This window comes from Rhinolophus sinicus, linkage group LG15, assembly GCF_036562045.2.
Source record: "Rhinolophus sinicus isolate RSC01 linkage group LG15, ASM3656204v1, whole genome shotgun sequence".
In the NCBI taxonomy this organism is placed as follows: Eukaryota; Metazoa; Chordata; class Mammalia; order Chiroptera; family Rhinolophidae; genus Rhinolophus; species Rhinolophus sinicus.
Window position 1 is genome coordinate 14,671,955 of NC_133764.1, and position 19,327 is coordinate 14,691,281.

A 19,327-nucleotide genomic window follows, 5' to 3' on the forward strand; every position below is an offset into this window, starting at 1 on the left:
CCCACCCCCCTTACCCTCTGGTAACCACTAAACTATTGTCTGTGTCTATGAGTTTCTGTTTCTCATTTGTCTTGTTCTTTTGTTGTTTTTGGTTTATATACCACATATCAGTGAAATCACATGGTTCTCTGCTTTTTCTGTCTTATTTCGCAAAGGAATTTTTAAGAAAACTTTTTAATTGCAGAAAATTTCAAATTTACAAAAAGATAGAAAGAGAGCAGTTTAATGAACTCCCATTTCCCTATCACCCACTTTAACTATTGACAGTTCACGGCCATTCTTCTTTCATCTGTATTCCCAGGTATTCCTTTCCTCCTGGCCTGATTATTCTGAAGCAAATCTCAGACAGTGTATTATTTCATCCATAACTATTTTCATATTTATCTCTAAAAGATCAGATTCTCTCTAAAAAGAACCGTACCTATAATACTATAGTCACACCTAAAATAATTAACAGTAATTCCTTCATGTCAGCTCTATAGTTGATCAGATTTTTCTTATGGTCTCAAATATTTTAAAGTATGTCAAACTAGAATCTTAGTAAGTTTTACACATTGCAGTGGGTTGATATAGCCTTTAAATTGCTTTTACTCTATAGTGACCCCCTCTTTATTCCCCCCCCTTCTTCCCCCCTTCTCTCACTCACTCCCTTGTAATTTGCTGAAGAAACTGGGATATTTGTACTGTACAGTTTTTTACATCCGGATTTTTCTGAGTGCATCTCCATGGTGTTAACATGTTCCTCAGACCCTGCCTTTCCTGTAAATTGGTAGTTAGATCTAGAGGCTTGATCAGATACAGGCTTGATTTGGGGAAGGGGGGAGGGGAGGGGTAGGACTACTTTCTAGGTGGTGTGTGTGGTACACTTCCAGCAGGAGGCACATATTTGCTTGTGTCATTTTGTAATGTGAGCAGCCATTGATGACCATTGCCTAGATCCATAAACTCATTTAGAGTTGTAAAATGATGGTATTTCAATTCTCTTGTTCCTTCTTTATTTATTAGCTGAGTACTTTTGTAAAGAGAAAGTTCCCCTTATCAATTACTTGGTTATTGGACAGTTCATCTAAGAAAGTCAGGATAAGTGCTTGCTTATTTTGCTTTATTTTTCAGTTTTAAGAGTGATGAGTTACAAAAAGAGAAGGAAAGAAAAAAGAAAAAAGGATGAGTTAGTGGTTCCCTGTCTCCCAAAACTGACCAAACAGGGTGGTTTAGTTTTTGTTTGTAGAGTATTATGAACTCATGGATTTACACTTTCATTATTTTTCAGCCCGTTACGCTTGTCCGTATTGATGCCCAGCTTGTCCATCATCGGCCAAGGAGAGTTTGTTCAAGTTGACTCCTGAGTCTTCTTAACGTGGCAGTTAGAGTTTTGGTAGCTTCCTTGCTTTCTAGTAGGACAAGTTGTTCCTGGCTCATCTATTTTTCCATCCCAAACCTGGAATCAATCATTTCTCCGAGGACCTCTTGTTTATTTTAGTGGTAAATGGTATTTAGAGGTATTTATCTGAGCAGTAGGTTGGTCATTGTTTATAGACTTTTTCTGTGGGTAGAGCTAGGAATAATTAGTTTCTTTTTAAAAATGAAGTACATTCTAAGTTCATGCTGATACTTTCTATTCGGTTTCTATTTAACATTATCAATTGTCCATCTATATCTCCCACCAAAAATTCCTTGTCAAAAATATCAGTCATCAACCATACTAACATAATTACTCATTTGTTTTGACCCACGATGCACCACAAGTCTCAGAATTAACATTACTATCAACAAAAAGATTTGTGAAAATGCTATTTTTTTTCTTTTGCTTTTTCTTTTTGTTCTTGGGGACAATCTCATGATGGATTTTAAGGTCATTTGGAATGTTTCCTCTTTGTGAGTTTTATAGTCACCAAGTCTGTATACACAGCTAGGGTCATTTGTTTCATTTGACTTTATATTTTAGGGATTGCCTTTGTTTGTATTATTTAATTTTGTTTTGTAATTATGAAATATATTTACATGGTGTCAATATCAAATCTCAAAATAAAAAGATGTAGTCAGAAGTCGAGCTTCTTTCTCTTGTCTTTCACCCTAATCCCTCGCTGCTCTGTAGGTTTCTATTTAAACGGTTTCATAATTTATCCTTCCATTGTTTTTTTTTAATAAGGAAATACACCTGCAGAGTTATAACTACCCTTTTTAGATAGGTAGCATTCTACATAAACTTTTCTTCCCTTGCTTTTTAACTTTTTACAATTTTTACTGATATCCTGGAGATGATCGGGATATTTTAAACAATAATCTGTCAGATTACGGTAACAATAGAAATGTCCACTGGACTGTTAATAGGGAAGCTACACCCTTAGACAACAAAATATCCAGTCCACTCCACGGGCAGAGGTGACAGACGTTTGGATAAGGCACAGTTGGTGAGGTAGTCTGGCTGGCCTTCCCAGCTCACCTCCTGTTTGTATTCATGCCAGGTGTCGTGTGGGCCCCTTGGCTCTGTTTCTTCCAATAGTGATAGCCTGTGCTTAGTCAACAGCTCACAGGCATTCTGCCTGTTCCTGGAGGACCTGGGGCAGTAGCCATTCACCATGTGGCAGCCGAGATCGCAGGGCAATGGTCTAAAGTGTTCCTTCCCCTTCAAGACCATTCTAGAAGCTGCTTTGTCAAAACTAGGAGGCTGTGGCTTCATGCTCAGCAGATCTCTAGTGAATGACTCTCTCCCTGCGTATACTAGGGTGAACTTAATGATTTCCTGCAGTGTGTGGCCTCATTGGGAGTATTTGCTTTAGCTGTAGTTAATAGCAGAGCTTTGGCAGCATGGCAGGTAATACTACTGGATTTGTGTCAAGTTACACTTAATTTGAAAGTCTCTTGACTGATCACACCACTGAGATCTAGAAATTAAAGTAAGAGTGTGGATTTAAGAAATGTATAAACAGCACTGCTAGGTAAAGCATATTTTAAAATTTAAGAACTGTTTTTGTCCAGTTTATGGTTTCAATCGAATGTGTTTTTAGCACTGCAACAAAGTAACACTTGAAGCTTCTTCCCCTGTTGATTACTATTCATTGAATACTTGCAGTTCCAAAGATACAAACCCTGTGTCTCCTGTGGGGTTTACAGCTCCCCACCAAACTTCTTTCGCATTATAATTTCAGCTGGGTAACATAGCAGTGCATCTTCTCATATGAAATCAGTTGTAAATTCACCTTCTGGTCTTTGCATTAAACTGAATTAGCCATTTTAAAGGATTGATTTTTTTTTATTACATTTAAAAATGATGAATTATTTGTATTATCTTACCTGATAAACGAGATTATGATACTTTGAGTGTAGCACTCTTCATTTAAAACATTTGTGGTTTGAGATTACAAGCATATTAGCAAAATAAGACCATCTCAATTGGGGGAAGAATAGACAGCTTCTATTTAATTGTGTTGTGGCTGGGGATAAAATTATCTACTACCAGAGACCTGTGGGGTTGATCTTAACTATTAATTTCTTAAGACCTGTTCCTGTATTTTACTCTGGCCCTGCCTACTAAGAATTCTCAGTACAAACATGAGGGGGGAAAGAATGATTGCTATAAGCCAGGCTTAAGTTAATCTTCAATCATTTAAAAACTTTGCTTTAGAATTTCTAGAGTATAAATTATCTGTCTCTTGAGTGCCTAGTTTCTATAATAGTGTAAAACTAAAACAATCCTGAGAACATGTGTGTGTATATGTGTATCCAGATTTGTCAGTTATCATTGTATATGGAAAACTGGTGCCAGGATGCAAGCACCGTAAAAGAGCCATATGTGACACAGAGAAGTTTTCATTTTAGTCCTGGGATATCAGGACCATTCATTGCCCTGGGCCCTGGGGTATCAGGGCAATAAACTCTCTGTTCTGTTGTTCCTGGCACCCTCAAAACTTGGAAAGTGGATCCTTGATAGAACACTTGTTAGGTTTGGTGAGGATGTATTTCTCTCCTTAAATTCTAGAAATCATGATTAGTCCGTTCTTACTTGTGGAGAAAGAGCACAGCAGGCTGGCTCTAGCAAAACACATGAGAAACACAGCCGTACCTTCACTTTGCTGGTTGGAGTTTGTAAGCACAAACGATCACTCCCTCTGTGAGAAGAGATACGAGGCACTATCCTTTTACTGTATTTGCTGAGGACCTTTGGTGGCTAGGAGCGCTGTCAGGGATGGCCCTGTTACAGTGACTCATGTCTCCATGATAACAGTCTTGGATGTTGGGGAGTGGAATGGAGAGTCTGATTCTTGTGCCCCATCCTACACACCACCATCTTTCTTCCTCCTGAGCGTCATAATCATACCTTAAGCTCCTTAGTGCAAAGTGTTAGGCTCTTCGTGGACTGTAGAAGCTATGTTTCTAACACTGGGTGTTTGAGTAATAACAATACTACTGTCATGATGTCAATATGAATTTGTCTCTTCTTGTCTGAAACCTTAATTGAGCAAGTTCAGACTCAGGGCTTAGAGTCCACTATTCCTTTCTCAAGAGCAGGTTCTTACTCAAACAGATACCCTTTGGTTTTAGTCCTTTTCTTCTAAGCTTGTTTTCTAGTGTTCTTTCATTTTTATTTTTTATTAGTTAATGGTGTAAAGAGAAAATGTCAATTGTTTCTTAGAAATACCGTCTAAAAGTTTTCTAACATAGAATAAACTGGCTATTTTGTTGTATGTGTATGGGGTATGGGGTTGCTGGTTAGTTCCACCCACTAATTGGATCTTACTCTGTGTGTGTATGTGTGTGTGTCTGTGTGTGTGTGTGCGCGCGCACGTGCTCTGTCACTGTTTCCAGGTAGAACTGGAGTTTTAACAGCAGCATAATTATCAGGGACTCCTTTTCATAGGAAAGGATCTTCAAGCTAACTAACTAGGTGTTTCTCTTAACTAGACTTTCTCCTTATAATCCTTACCTTCTCATTTTGACACTGACCTTAGAATTACCTTAATTTTTTAAAAGGTTTGATAAATTTTGTCAATAAGTACAAGTCTGTCTCTTAAAGTGTCCACAATATAGCTGGTCTTAGCTAAGAGTCATTAAAATATTTAGTAAGTTTTTACTAAAGGAGTAAAGAAATACATTTTAAATACAGCAGTGTCATTTGGTTTTCAAAATGGAACTTGAGTCCCTCTAGTGGATAGAGTATAGTTCACTTTCCAAGCTTAAAACAGAAAGAAAGATGACAATTTTGAATTACGTGGAACCAGCTCTCTAATCCACTGTTCTCATCGGCACTGCTGTCCTCTCTCCCCAGCTGAGGGACAGAGCTTAGCTAGTCACTGGCCTGACTCATTAGCCGAGATGCAGCGGTGCTCCTCTCTTGCCTGTGTGATCTCAGTGCCCTGGTCATTCCAAGTATGTGCGCTCAAAAGCTGGGGCTCACAGCTGCCTTCTTTCAAGCCTCAGCAAATATAAACTCAGACTACAAGTCGATGATTTTAAGCTGTGCAGTTCTTTACAGAAAAGAACACGGTGCCCCCAGGGTCTTTGAGTTGCCATGAAGGAAGTAATTACACTAACCTGTTGGGGGCGCAACAGGGTGATCCACGATATTTGGTAATAGGAGGAGTTACATCTGAGGATAGCCAGAACACCGGAAGTGTGGTATGGCAGAAAGAACTTGGGTTTTGGGTTCAAATCCTAAGTTTGCACTTACTAGCTCTGTGACCTTGAGCTGGTGACATAGCCTCTCTGTATCTTAGTTTTCCCTTCTGTAAAATGCGGAGGTGATGATCGCTATTTTTCAGGGTTGTTTAAAAAAAAATAAACATGCAAAGAAAGGTCTTTGTGGTTTTAGTGCTATGTAATTGGTAGCAGAAGTCACGGAAATTTCACTAGCTGAGTTCATTATAATACATGGGATTTAATTATTTGGGTAAATTTCCCCTCTTCTCCCCTGCCTTCTTTTCTTTCAGTCACCACCAAGTAAGCGAAGAAAATTAGAGAAGCCAAGGAAACCCATTACATTTGTAGTGCTAGAGTCTGTGATGAAAGAACTGGCCCTCAAAGCATCTCCTCTGGGCTCCGAGACAGCTGAAGGCATAGTAGTTGTGACGACGTGGATTGAAAAAATTCTCACCGATCTGAAGGTACCTGGTTATGCACATTGAAGAAGTACTTATACCATAATAATCTCTTTCTTTCTTTTCTTGTTCTTTTTTAAAGGAGTTTTGAGAGCAGGAAAATGATTTCCTATAAAATCCTGTTTTTCCTCCAAACAGGTCGAACATAAACGCGTTCCCTGTGGAAAAGAGGAAGTTAGCCTTTTCCTGACAGCTGTAGAAAACTCCTGGATTCATTTAAGGAGAAAGAAAAGAGAACGAGTGAGACAATTGAGAGAAGTGCCCCGTGCTCCTGAGGACGTCATCCAAGCCTTGGAAGAGAAAAGGTTCACTCCCAAAGAGTCTGGCAGTAGCCCGGACCCGGCCCCCCAGGAAAGTGCCCTGTGGGGGCCTGCTCTACGGGAAGGCGAGTCTGCCACTGTTGGGGACCCAGGCCCAAACCAGGACTCGCTTTCCCAGGAAGAAAACCCAGAACCCATGGAGGATGAAAGGAGTGAGGAGAAGGGAGAGATGGAGGTTTTAGAAAGTTGTAAAGGCTGTAGCAATGGAGCACAAGTCCGAGAGGCTTCTGAGCAGTTCCACCATCCAGTGTCTGACAGAGGGAACCATCTCCAAGGAGTGGCCGGACGTTACCTATTCAAGTGTCTGATAAACGTTAAGAAGGAGGTAGATGATGCCTTGGTTGAAATGCACTGGGTTGAGGGCCAGAACAGGGATTTGATGAACCAGCTTTGTACCTACATACGTAACCAAATTTTCAGGCTTGTGGCGAGTTAACTCCCAACTTCTTGCACAGTCGAGAAGTCTCTAAAGCAGCTTGCTTTGGAGTGGCCTGTGGAGTGGCAAGAAGAATTCCGCCATGGGTTTATTGGTAGCGTTATTAGGAATTATCTTTAAAAACAGAAACAGATTAATGCATTTGTAACTACCATCCCCCCCCTTTTTTTTTAAAGTTACAGGGCATTGTGGTATGGTGGTAGTTCAAGAGGAAGAATTGTATCGGCATCAATAAAAAGCCATCAGAAAACTCATAAGGGATTTAAAGCTGATTTAAGGTGATCCCACCTTCGCTTTAGACTGCTTCTCTGAGGCCAAAAGGATTCTTTTTGGAATCTGGTTTGGGTCAGAACTGAGAAAAAAACTGGCCTGATGGTAGGCGGTGGGAATGTCAGAGAGAGAAAGCTAGTAATGCCAGAAGAAGGGCTGGTCTGGGGAGCGCCTGGAGCCATCACATTCCTGACTCACGGCTGTTTTGATGTTGCTTATTTCAGAAACAGAATTAGGTAAGCAAAACTCCCAGATGTGACTGAAAGACACAACAGAAGGAAGCCATACTCCTACCTCCAACCTATTGAAAGTACTGTTTCGTAGCAGTTTCACTAGTATATGACATTTGAAGTGGAACTTTTGTTGTCAATATAAGAGTATTCAGAATTGAGAACTGTTGATTGTGTTTGAACACTGGGGTTGGGGAAAATATTTTCTTGGCTTTGAATGGGTAAATGATAGAAATAAGAAATGGAGCAAGATACTTATGTGTGGTAGGTTGCTTAAGAAATTCTCATCTATTGGCACATAAGTTGTACCTGATCAAATACTGCTTCTTGTGGATTCCTTTGTTGTCCCCTCTTTGCTTACCTGTTAGCATAGGAGAACTGAGGCCTGGGTAAGCGTGTTCTTAACACAGGTTTCTAATTGGAATGTCAGGGCACAGCAGAATGCCTCTGGAAAAGGCGTCTCGCTTTGTTTTGTTCCCTTGGTATTTCAGTTACCCTCTGCTGTGCTTGACTTTCACAGCCTGCTTTTATACCAGCAGCCCACGGTTCTTTTTAGACTGACATTTTTGAGGATGGTGCCAGAACTCCTTGTTATCTGCAAAGAAGACTGGGGCTGAGTAATGAAGCCACACTTTCGAAACGTGGCTATTGGTTAGGGCAGAATACTGATGACCTTGGCATATTTTGGCAGCAGCAAGACCAGGCCCTCAGCAAAGATACAGGAAACGAAAATAGGACTATATTATACCTTCCTGTGGCAGTGGAGACAGAGCTACAGAAGATAACATGTTAACCAATCAGTGTTCTTACCCAGTTCATGACCCTCTAGAGAATCCATGAACTTCCTGGATTGTTTCCAAAAGCTCTGTGAGCGTGTGCATGCGTGTGTGTGTGTGTGTGTGTGTGTGTGTGTGTGTGTTCCTGGAGAGGAGTTCCTGATTTAGAGAGAAGAGGGGTCAATAACCCCCTGAGCATTAGGAACCACGATTCTAGTCCATCCTCTCATCTGACAAGATGAGGAAACACGCATAGGGTCACACTGAGCCAAGATTCAATCCATGGCTTTGGTTTCCTCCTGTCCAGGTCCTCCTCCTGCACCCACCCACGCTGTCCTGCTCTCCTTACCTCTGATGACACATCTGAATCGTATGCCAGACCCAAACCTAAGTTTCTATCTTGATAGAATTTTAGGGTAATTGAGTTAAGTGGCAACTGTTCATTTGATAAGTAGTCAGTCTTGTTTGCTTCATTAAAAAAGAATTAGCACAGTGCTCTAAAGATTTGGAAAAGTGAAAGTAGAAAATGGCAACAAAGTATCAACCTTCTCAAACACAGCCACTACTGGTATTTTAGTATTTCCTTCTATAGATGGGGTGTGTGATTGTGTGGGTTTGACTTTGGTTTACTCATGTTGTGAGATATGCTTTTTTATTTTTATTTTTTATTATTTCAGTTTTATATTATGCTTTTTTAATTTAACATCTTAGAAGTATTTTTACACATGGTAACAGTAGTGTGTTTATTTACACTCCTTGCCTGTTCAAAATGCATTTCAGGCACAATATTAATTAGCCTTTGTTTAAGTCTAGTACTTAGATTCCCAGAGAAAAGGCTGTATAACTGTGTCTGTATGTGTGTTTCAGTGCCCCATGTTTAAGCCTTGGTGTCGTGGAGGAGGTTTTAATAGGTTTTAAGTTAATGTTCTTAGAATTTGAAAAGTATGTGACGGGGTAGCTTTCACTACTAGAGCTGTGAGTGCCTTCTTTGCGTTTGGATGTCTTCATTTCCTTTTCTGAGAAGAAGTTTATTTCTATCTCATGAGAGAACATTGAAAACATTTTTAAAAGACATCCAAAAATTCTCTTAGTTATGCATATACTTTATCATTATGTGATATGTGATAGCATAGATATGCCTCTGGCATAGGGGAAAGAGGATTTTTTTTTTCTTTAAAGAACCAGGTTATTGACCCATGTATCATAATGTTGAATGATACTTGCCTTAAATGTCTGGAGGTCAAGTTCATGTTGATGGATTGGTATGGAATTAAATATTTGTGGTATTATCTTAAATCCTGTTCTGGTCCCTGACATTGGCTTCTGATCTCCTGATAACTAAAGTGGGAACAGAAACTGAACTTGTTTTCCATGGAGGACTAAAGCTGCTTTTGTTCTTTGGAATCTGCTTTGCTTCCAACCGTTTGGTTCCCTCACCCCACATCCTCATCTGACTACTCACTTACCAGAGCACTGCCACATGTCCTAGCAGGCTTGGCGTCCCTGCAGAACAGTTTCAGCTTTCTTCAGGGTTCCTGTTGATTACTTAAAACTTTAATATATATAATATTATTTAAAACATGAAACCTCTCCTCTTGATAGAAATCAAAGCTTATCATGTGAGCACACCAACTTCCAAGCTCTGACAAGTAATAAAACTGCAAGGTGTGGAAAACCCGAGGCCTCTTGAAAGAAGGGAGTAGCCCCTCCATCTTACTTAAGCCACAGCATTTTCCTCCGTAGCCACACGGGGGCACCTGTGGCCCTTTTATCAAGCGCCTTAACTGCTCTGTGGGAATAAATAAAACTGTGTCCTTGGTATTTTCTTGAAATATCCGATTGCTACCCAGATAAATATTTTTATGTAAATAAGTACATTTTCACATAAATAAAACTTGGAAAATAAAAGGAGAAAGAATTAAAACTCCACTATCCCCTGGTCTTTTTATCTGGGCATAATCTTCCAACCTTTTTGTTTCTTTATAGTCCCAGTTGACTATTTTTTTCTTTTCTTTCCATCTGTCCTGCTACTCTACAATATATCCAAGTTGGGTCAGTACTTTGGATCAACTTTTTCTTGGTGTCTAGTTAATTGGGGCACTAGAGGGAGAATTTTAGTAATCTTAAACAGTAACTTTTCAAAAGCCTTGGATGTCTTCATTATATTACTCTATGTTCCAGGAAGAGTCATATAGAGAGCTCTGAGAAAGAAACTGTTTTCAATGTTCTTTTGTCTTTTTATTCTTGTTTTGGTTTATCTGGCTGGCTGACTAGCACTCATGTAATATGTTGTTTACATCAAAAATTGGCACCGTTGGTTCTGTGTGGTATGTGTTATATACACAGTTAGCCGGGCCTTCTGCCCCGCAAGGGGTGTTTCTGTGTAGAACATGTATATTACTAACCCTGGGGTCCATGTGACTCAAGGAAAAGTTCCATCTACCCTTATTTTTACAGCACAGAATCAGATGTTACAGGTGCCCGGTCGCCCAATAGATTTGCACATTAGGAGGAAGGTCCACTTTGGAAAACTAAGGAACCCTCTGGGAGTAGGAAAGTCTCAAAAGTACAGCAGTTCTACAGCCATCAAGAGGTGCCCCTGGGAAAAGGACCTGACCACATTTTTTTAGGGAAGTTGGTGCTTGGGAGATTTGGTTTGCTAAATGGGCAGTAACCCCAGTAAAACCCAGAAGAGGCTGACTAGCAGAATGAATTGGCCGCTGCCTCCTAGAGCAGGGTACTGATGTTCTTGAACGTTTCTAATGCTCCCAAGTACAAATCTCTTGGTGCCCGTGCCAGCACAGTATTAGAAAGCCCTGCCTAGGGCTCCCCTACTAGCAGCAGGGCCTCACACACACTCTGCTCTGTAAAGACACTCATGCCCTCTGCTGTGACTCACCCAAATGACCAAAAGAGCAGTTTATTATTTTAATTGCTGCCTTGTGGAGGCAGTGCCTTTACGCCGAGGAACTGTTGTGACTGAGTGAAGGCCGTGTACTGCTGAATGCCCTGTAAGGTGTAGTCTGTCCCCTGTGTCAGCTCAGGCAGAGCCATCAGCGACGCTGGCTTCGCTGCAGGAAAGCTAATGGTCACTGGTGCTTACTCTGAGCCAAGGAACTAAGATAAGAAGGAGTGGACCAGAAAGTGCAGGTGAACTTGGCAGACTTGGCTTGTTATGATGTTTTTAAGAGGGCAAAGGATATTTAAATCCTAAATGCTTTTCCAACCACCCCAGGGGAATGAAAAACAGTAAAAGAGCGCAGACTTCACCGTTCATCAGTCATGGGTACCTTCCAGTTCCCCTGACCGGGGAAGCCAATTTTCCTAAGCCTTTTCCTCAGGAAAGATGAGGGATTCTTGCTTCACAGAGTTGCAGCAGCAGTTAAGTGAGAGAAGTACTAAAACAGCTGGACGAGTACATACGCAAAGAGTACGCTTCTCAGCTTGTTCATCTCTTCTTCTTTGAGTTATCGACTTCTTGTCAGAAAATCGTTTCTACCAATAAACTCCAGTGAAAAGGCCGAGACCTCGAGTATATAATAGCAGGCGCGACTACCACTTTTTGACCAAGAGCTAAACTCAAGCTTCCTGGAGGGACGAACAGGAAACCAATATTGATTGGCCATCTTCTATATAAATTGTCTCATTTATTAACCCTGCAAAGTGGTATGGTGTCCCTGTGTGACAGATTAAAGAAATGGAAGCTCAGAGAACTTAAGGGACTTGCCCTAAGGTTATTCACAAAGCTAAGTCACAGAAACAGGATTTGAACTCAGGCCCAGAGATCCAAGACAGGGATCTTGTAACAAATTTCAAGGTTTGGAACAAGTGCTACACTTAGGATGGAAATAGACTTCCAGGCTCATTTGACCTACCTCTGGGAAAGGAGACTGAAATTATATGACACAAGAAAGAGAGAAAGGACACCTCTTACCCAGCTGTACAATTTAGCACTATAAGGTAATATTATTTTCCAGTCTATGATCAATGAGCAAGATTTAGTAGGTGAGATTGCTTATAATTAGTTCTTCATTTATGCTACCAAATCGTCATAGAATTTTGTGTTTGGTTGGGTGAATGAACTCAAAATCTGGAGAAAAGAAAAGGCTGCCTGCCATCTGGTAGACCCATTCAGGGAGTGTGGCCCGAGAGTCTAGAAACCAGAGCTAGGAAATTCCCAGCTGGGGAACTTGGCTGGCTCCAGCAGCTCGTCCCTAGGGAAATGTGCTGCTGCTGTCCAAAAGAGGAGGCGAGCCAGAGATCGCTGCTGGGCCTGGGACAGTGGGTCTGGCAGGGCCTGCTCCCTTAGATTGGCTGGAGAATGGACATTCCCAGTCTGGTCCAACAGGGTCCTCCATTCAGATTTGTTTGTCCCAGGATTCCTGCCTTCAGGGCCAAAGGTGGGCTTTGTGGGTCAAACTCTGACCTGTCTTTCAGTGACCTCTAGACGAGCACTAATAAGGACTTTTTCATTCACAAGGGGAAGTACAAGACTTCCTCCTTTCCTACACCAGGGGCCAGGCAAGAAGAGATGGGGCTCATGCTCTGACTAAAAGGAAGTAGCTTTTATTCAATTCCTACTGGTTATTGCCCTGCAAAAATAGGTGACCAGTGTTGTTGGGTCTTTTGAGGGTTTTGGGGTGTTTTTTTTAGGGAAACCAGAAATCCAGATTTATGAGAAATTTATATAATTATAAATCCTGACAACTAATCCTGTAGTTTATAAAAACCTGGTACACCATAAGTTTGTGACCTTTTCTACTGCCAGGCAGTAGAACTTAATATTTGCTTCCTCCACTTTCCTAACTCTTGTTCACTTCAGCTACTGAAGTCTAGTTGCTGCCCACACTCCTTTTTTAGAGTTCTTCTCATCTCTTAAAGGGAGAATCCCAAAGATTCTGTCTATGGGCCTTGTTTGCTCTTTTCTCCCACTTATGGCTGCACCGATCATCTCCGTGACTTCCAACTGCTCACCTATACACTCATCAGGCCCAAATCTAGACCTTCCTGAACTTCCCACATGCACGTACCTAACCACCTACTGGACATCTCCCCCAGGACCATGGCTGTGTCAGACTTGACTTACTGTCTACCTGTTTCTCTCCTATATTTTTGAGCATCACCCAGCTGTCCAGATTAGAAATCTTTACTCTTCCATCTCCTTCACCACCAGGGACTAAAATCTTCCACCTTAGAAATAGCTCCCATACCCAGCCCCGCCTCTCCATGTTACTGCCGCAGCCTCGTGCTGTCTCTCCTCTCACCTGGCCTATAAGGGGAGCCAGAACCATTTCTGGGGGACTTCGGAGCTAAGCGTCCGAGCAGATTTGGGTAGGTTTTGGGGCGGGGGGATGAAACCTGATTTCGGGGGTGAAATGGGAGAGCTTTCAGAAGAAAAACTAGAATGGGAAGTAGACCCACAGCAACAGGTCACGTTAGTTGAGATGCAGAAATATAAGGCCCTTTCTGATAAAGCACAGGAGAACTGTTTTTCCCTTTAATATAATTTGATTTTACAAAAGTAATGCGTTTTCATTATAAGAAATTTAGAAAATAATAAAAACTTACAATTCCACTACTCAAATGGAGTTATTTTACATTTTACCTATCTTATTATTTTTGTATGCTTATATATTTTTAAACAGCAAATGGGGATCATACTATATATTATGTTTTATAATCTTTTCCATTTAGCCATATATTATAATAACCTTTTTCTGATTATGACATTAATTTTTGTGTTAGAAAACTTGTGAAAATAAACGTTACTGGTAATCACACTGCCCAAAGTCAACCAGTTAGTATTTTCATTTATTAACAACCGTGTTTTCTTCACATGCCATATTGTGAGTGTCACTTCACTAAACTTGTTGGAAATTTAGGTTTCCTGGTTTTCATTATTGTAAATAATGCTTTAGTGAATATCTTTCTAAAAATATTTATGTGTTTTCTTACTGTTTTAGCATAAATTTATATTAGAATCACTGAAGCAGAGGATATGACTCTTTTAAAGGTTCTATAAAGAACCTTTTATGCAGTTGTGCCTAGCTTACATTTCCACAAATACCTGTTTTCACCACACCTGTGAGAGCATTAGAAGACTAATCTTTAGAAACCCTTTATCAATTGATAGGCAAGAATATTTTCATTGTTTTAATTTTATTATGGTAGTGTCAAGATCAAACATTTTTTGATAATTTATACATATTCATGTTGTATGAATTATTTTGTATATTTATTGTTTTATAAATTTTAGATTATGGTCTATGTTCACTTTTCTATCCAGGTGTTCTTTTTGTTATTGAATTGCAAGGGCACTTCTTGCCAATGCTTCCTTCTGTTTTGTCATTTACCTTTTCCTTTTATTTATAGTGATTTTGTTTTGTTTTTACAGTTAAGGAGCTTTTATATATTTTCCTTTATGGGAAGAAACCTCCTTCACCACCTTGGAACAGAAAAATGTTTGCCTATATTTTATTATGGCTCTTTTTGGCATTATTTTTACATTTAACACTTGAATTTGTGTTGGTATATAGTGTGAGGTTAAGGACCTAACTGTTTAATGAATGGTTCAGCGTCATCAGAGTAACTCATCAGAGAGATGACTGGTAAGCTCTTACACTGCCATCTGAGGTGTCCGTCATGGGCAGGGACTTGAGCAGCCTGGGGGCTGGAGGGTAGGGGTATGTTCTATCCCAGACCCCAGCCTGGAAGTGGAAGGAGAGGCACAGGCTGGTGTGTGGCTCCTGGAGCATCCCCAACATTGCCCAGTAGAGACTCTCCCAGTTGTCTCTGGGGCCTTGGTAAGAAATCTGATTACGGGCATGGAGCTGAGCCCTGGATCTAGGCAGTCCAGCCAGCGACAGGCCACTGCTCCGGGCCTTACATCGTCTTCTGTTACAGTAGACCATAGTCCTTTCTGTAGGGTGCTGACTTCATTCCAGCTTCTGTGCCCTGGGAGGGGCCTTCCCAATCATCAACCTCTCCCCACCCCCACTGATCCAGCTGGCTCTTGACTCACATTGCAAGACTTCACCTCTGTCTACTAACTTCGCCCAGTCTCATTCCCATGACCTGAATTAATTTATTCTAAAGCCACCTCTTCCCCCCTCCCCAGAGGAATAACTGAAGTCTTCATCCTTTCCCTTGTGCCTTCCACTTTGATTGGTTTCCTCCTCCCCAAGTCATCCACAGCCCCCATCTCTTCTAGCTGCATAGCGAGCCTAGCTAGCTAGCCTCTTTGGTTTCTCAGAAAAGCTCCAAGTGCATGGCTCCTCCCTTTTTGCTTTTGAACTGCATTTCTTTCCTTATTACTCAGTGTCCACACCCAGGGCGGTTGCCTGGATAAAAATCTGCCCCTTCCCACAGTCACCTTTTTAGGCCAGACATAAGCTCCGGTGAGAAATGGCTATCTACCCAGGCCCAGTTAGAAGCTCTTAATTCCTCGGAGTGGCCTGAGGCAGTGCAGTGTCCTCTGAGGTCCTCTACTCCCTGGATTCTAAGTCTTGATTCTCTTTCCTTCTCACTCATCTGCCAAGTTTGTTTACTGAGCACCACTAAGCAAAGTTAAGGAGTATTCCTGTCTTAGACAGGAAGGGAGAAGTTATCTCCCTATCATCACCCATTTCTGTGAGGTCTTCAAGGACTCTGGACTCATTTGCCCAGCTGGGCTGTTTGACACAGTCAGAGGAGAACCAGGCCACTTCTCATCCCTGCTAACACTCAGTGGCTGTGTGACTTTGGATAAGACACCTTCTCTTGGGAGGCTGGACCAAGTGATCTCCACTCTTCCAGCTGTGACATCACATGAGGCAATGAAGAGGGGAAAGTACATGAATAGGAAGATAGAACGTGATTGTACCTGTTTTATAGGTTCAGGCGAGGTCCTTGGACAGCTCACAAGGAGTGGAGGAAGACTTCAGTGGAAACTTCTGGCTCTGGAGAGCCCATTCACTGATGATTGAATGAGTACCCTATAGGATACACCTCTATTAAAGTCATTCAAAATCCTGCTCATCATTCAGAGTGGGTTTGTCAGGATTCAGGTTCAGTTGGCTAACCCAATCTTAAATCCACTTAATTTTTTCTTATACCTTTTTAGAAAAATGATTGTCGAGAACCTAACCTTCTAAAATGAGTATCTCCGTGCTCATGGGATTTTGTATAGCCATGATTTCTTGTGCTACGTCTAGCATGGTGGTAGAAAGCAAAGCTAACCTGTTCCAGGTATTATGTGGAGTTGTGCACTGTGACCTTTTACCCCACTCTGACTTACCAAAGGTCCCCTGGCCTTGGCTACTAGGTTACCTAGCTCAGTGCCTGGCACATGTTAGGCACACAATAAATATTTGTTAAATGAATGTCGTCTGGTATGTCCCTGAGTGTGCTAGTCTTCCGTTCCATCTTCATCTTACAGCTAATTTTCTCCCTCTGGTTTTAATTATGATAGGTGAAAAGCTCCCGAAAACCACTTGCAAAATTTGAGAAGTCAGGCCTGAAGGGTTAGGACATCTTCTGGGATCTAGTGTGAATACATGTACTTTTAGGTTCACACATTTCTCACATCTCATTACATATGCTTTGTAGCGGTCAAGGAACTAATTTTCATTGCTCTTGGAGTTGTGTATATATGTTAAGCTTTGTTGGAGTGAATGGTCGGAGGGTGAAAGACAGTCTCCTTAGGGAATGTCTCCAGCTCAGCATATTAAAAAATTGAGGGATTTGAATTGGGCATTGGGGTGCACAAAACTTGAGGAGGAAGACTGAAAATAGGAATCTCATGAGAAAGCACACGGACGGTCCTGCTGCCCCAAAAGTACTGAGCACCTAGAAGCCATAAACTTGAGAACAACTTGGGATAGGAAGCTGGGGCTAAAATGTTAAACAGCCCTCCTATTCATTCCCCTCTCCTTTTATTCCCCACTCAACCCCTTTACAGAAATGTGTGTCCATTCCCCACTGTCCACTCCCCAACTAGGGAAACCTTGGTTGATGAGAAATTCTATTTGACCATTTTCAGGCTTCTGTAGGCAACAACAGGCCTAGAAAAAGCCTCCTTTCTAAACCCTTGCTTTTGCCTAACATCCCCTGGCTGCTGTCCCCACATGACCCAAATAAACAGATGATCATGTGAAGCCAGTAAGGCTGTTTGTTTTAAATAGCAAGCATCTCCACTAAGCTCTGGAGCAGATGGGGTATTGGGGGCAAGGTAGAGACTGGCATTTGGTTCACCCCACTTTTATCTCTTGCTTCCCCACTCCTGAACAAAAAGCTGTCTTCAGAATACTGCTTTTCAGAGTAGTGACTTCTTAGTGTGATAGAGCTGGTCCCTCACAAGAAGAGTCAAAAAATTGTACCTCAGCCCCTAGAAGAGACTTCAAGAGCTATATGAGTGCCGTGACTGCTTGAGAAAGGCAGAAGTGTACGGCTAGATGTAGCTCTGAGCATCCTGGGCCACTGGGCAGAACGGTACCATGCTGACCCCAAACAACATGAGACCTTGGTCAATAACATTATTTCAGGTCACTATTTTATATACTGTTTAGCCACCCCCCATCCCCGCCACACACACCTATATACTGCCTTTAAACTTCCCATTTTCTTTGGTTGTGCAGTGGGCCAGGCCCAACCACACTGGTAGCAGGTGGCAGACACCTTAAAGGAAGCACTGTCAGGTCCAGCCCAGATCTAGCCCTCACAGGGAAGGGGTATTCATTCAGCTGGGCTCTTGTGTTCTAATACCCTGTTGCTTTCCAGCTTCATCATAAACAGTAGTGCCCAGGCGTGCGTGCGTGCGTGTGTGTGTGTGGGGGGGGCACTCCATGCTCATCTACAGATGCAGGGGCATTAAATGTGCAAAGGTGGCCTCTGTAGATGGTGCTGGCAAACACCCCCTTCTTCCTGTTCACTATGTTCTTGATTTCGGATCTGTGCAGATTTTCTTTGCCGAGGATGCACTGTGCTTTCAAAGGTAAGGAGCAAAGCCAACAAGCATACATCTTCAATGCATCTAGCTCTCCTGTAGTCCCCTAAATAGGAACGTACCCCTTTAGGGTGCTGTGGGGATGGGATGGGATGTCAGGGTGGACATTCTGACTTTGTGTGGTGGTGAAGCCCAGGCTGTGGGATCCTGAACCCAAATGGCATTGTCCCAATGTGCTATAGTAGCAAAGAAAGAATCGGGTCAGACCCGAGGGGTTCCAGGCTGCTGCCATTGGGACAGCAGAGCTGACGTGCTGCAGGGTACCCCTAATACACCTTCAACCGGCCTGTGCCTGTCACTACTAACTATACCGGTGGGGTTTCTGAGGCCTCCACCAAAGTGGAACAGCAGGGTTTCAGGTAGATTTTGGTGGCCCCAATCACAACTTCTTAAGTGGCCAGACCCCTTCCCGTGCGAACAATTTGGTATTCCTCCAGGACTTTTTTTCCAATTGGGTGCCCTGCCCTAGAACGGCCTTCAAAAAGAGTCGCCCGTGGGGTCAGGGAATAAATGCTCCTCCCTACAGGGCAAGGAGCAACTGGAATACTGAGTGACCTTAGACAAGTTCTATCTCGTCTCTGGACCTCAGTTTCCCTATCTGCAAAATGAGAGGATTTGGGCAAACTGACCTCAAGGTCTAACTTTCTGATTGTACCCCCAGACGCCCCCAAATACTAGCAAAAGAAGCGACGGCGATGACGAGCGCCGGCCGGGGTCGCCGCCCTCACGGCGTGCGCGGTTAAGGCCAAGCGAAGTGGCCCCGCCCCCGCGTCCCGCTTGCGGCCTCTGTCGCCGGGCCAAGGGGAGGGCCGGGCTTCCGCCCTCCACGTTGTTGTTCCCGATTTGGACCACGCCCCCTTGGTCTGGGTTGTGGGTGCCTCGCCTTAACCGCCCCCGCCCCGGCCTCAGAGATGGGGTGGCCTCTGGGGTGGCACAGTTGGAGTCTCCACCCACATTAGACATGGGTGGACAAAGAGTTTAGGGGAAGAAGAGAGAGAGAGACTTGGATTTAAAGAAAGGCGTGGTGAAGAGTCGAGGATAGACTAGGGCACAACTGCGGAATTTCCCTCTCGGCGTTCCACCCTCGGTTCATACAGTGGCCCCATCCGCACCAGTTAATGTGACCCTGCTAGACACTGGCCCTTTAAACAGAAGGCTGGCGGTGCGGGGTGTCCATGTGGAGCTGCTCCATGCCGTGTTGTCCTGCCCGCCCATTGG

At 42.6% G+C, this 19,327-nt stretch overlaps 1 protein-coding gene across 1 annotated transcript in view; it reads left to right on the forward strand.

Moving 5' to 3' along the window:
- METTL16 (methyltransferase 16, RNA N6-adenosine) overlaps positions 1-13,921 on the forward strand; it is a 70,411-nt gene extending 56,490 nt beyond the window's left edge. The window contains exons 9-10 of the mRNA XM_019755521.2: positions 5,928-6,101; positions 6,234-13,921. Coding sequence (XP_019611080.2) covers positions 5,928-6,101; positions 6,234-6,851 — 792 coding nt within the window. The 3' untranslated portion in view covers positions 6,852-13,921. The remainder of the gene's footprint in view (positions 1-5,927; positions 6,102-6,233) is intronic.
- Positions 13,922-19,327: the final 5,406 nt, after the last annotated feature.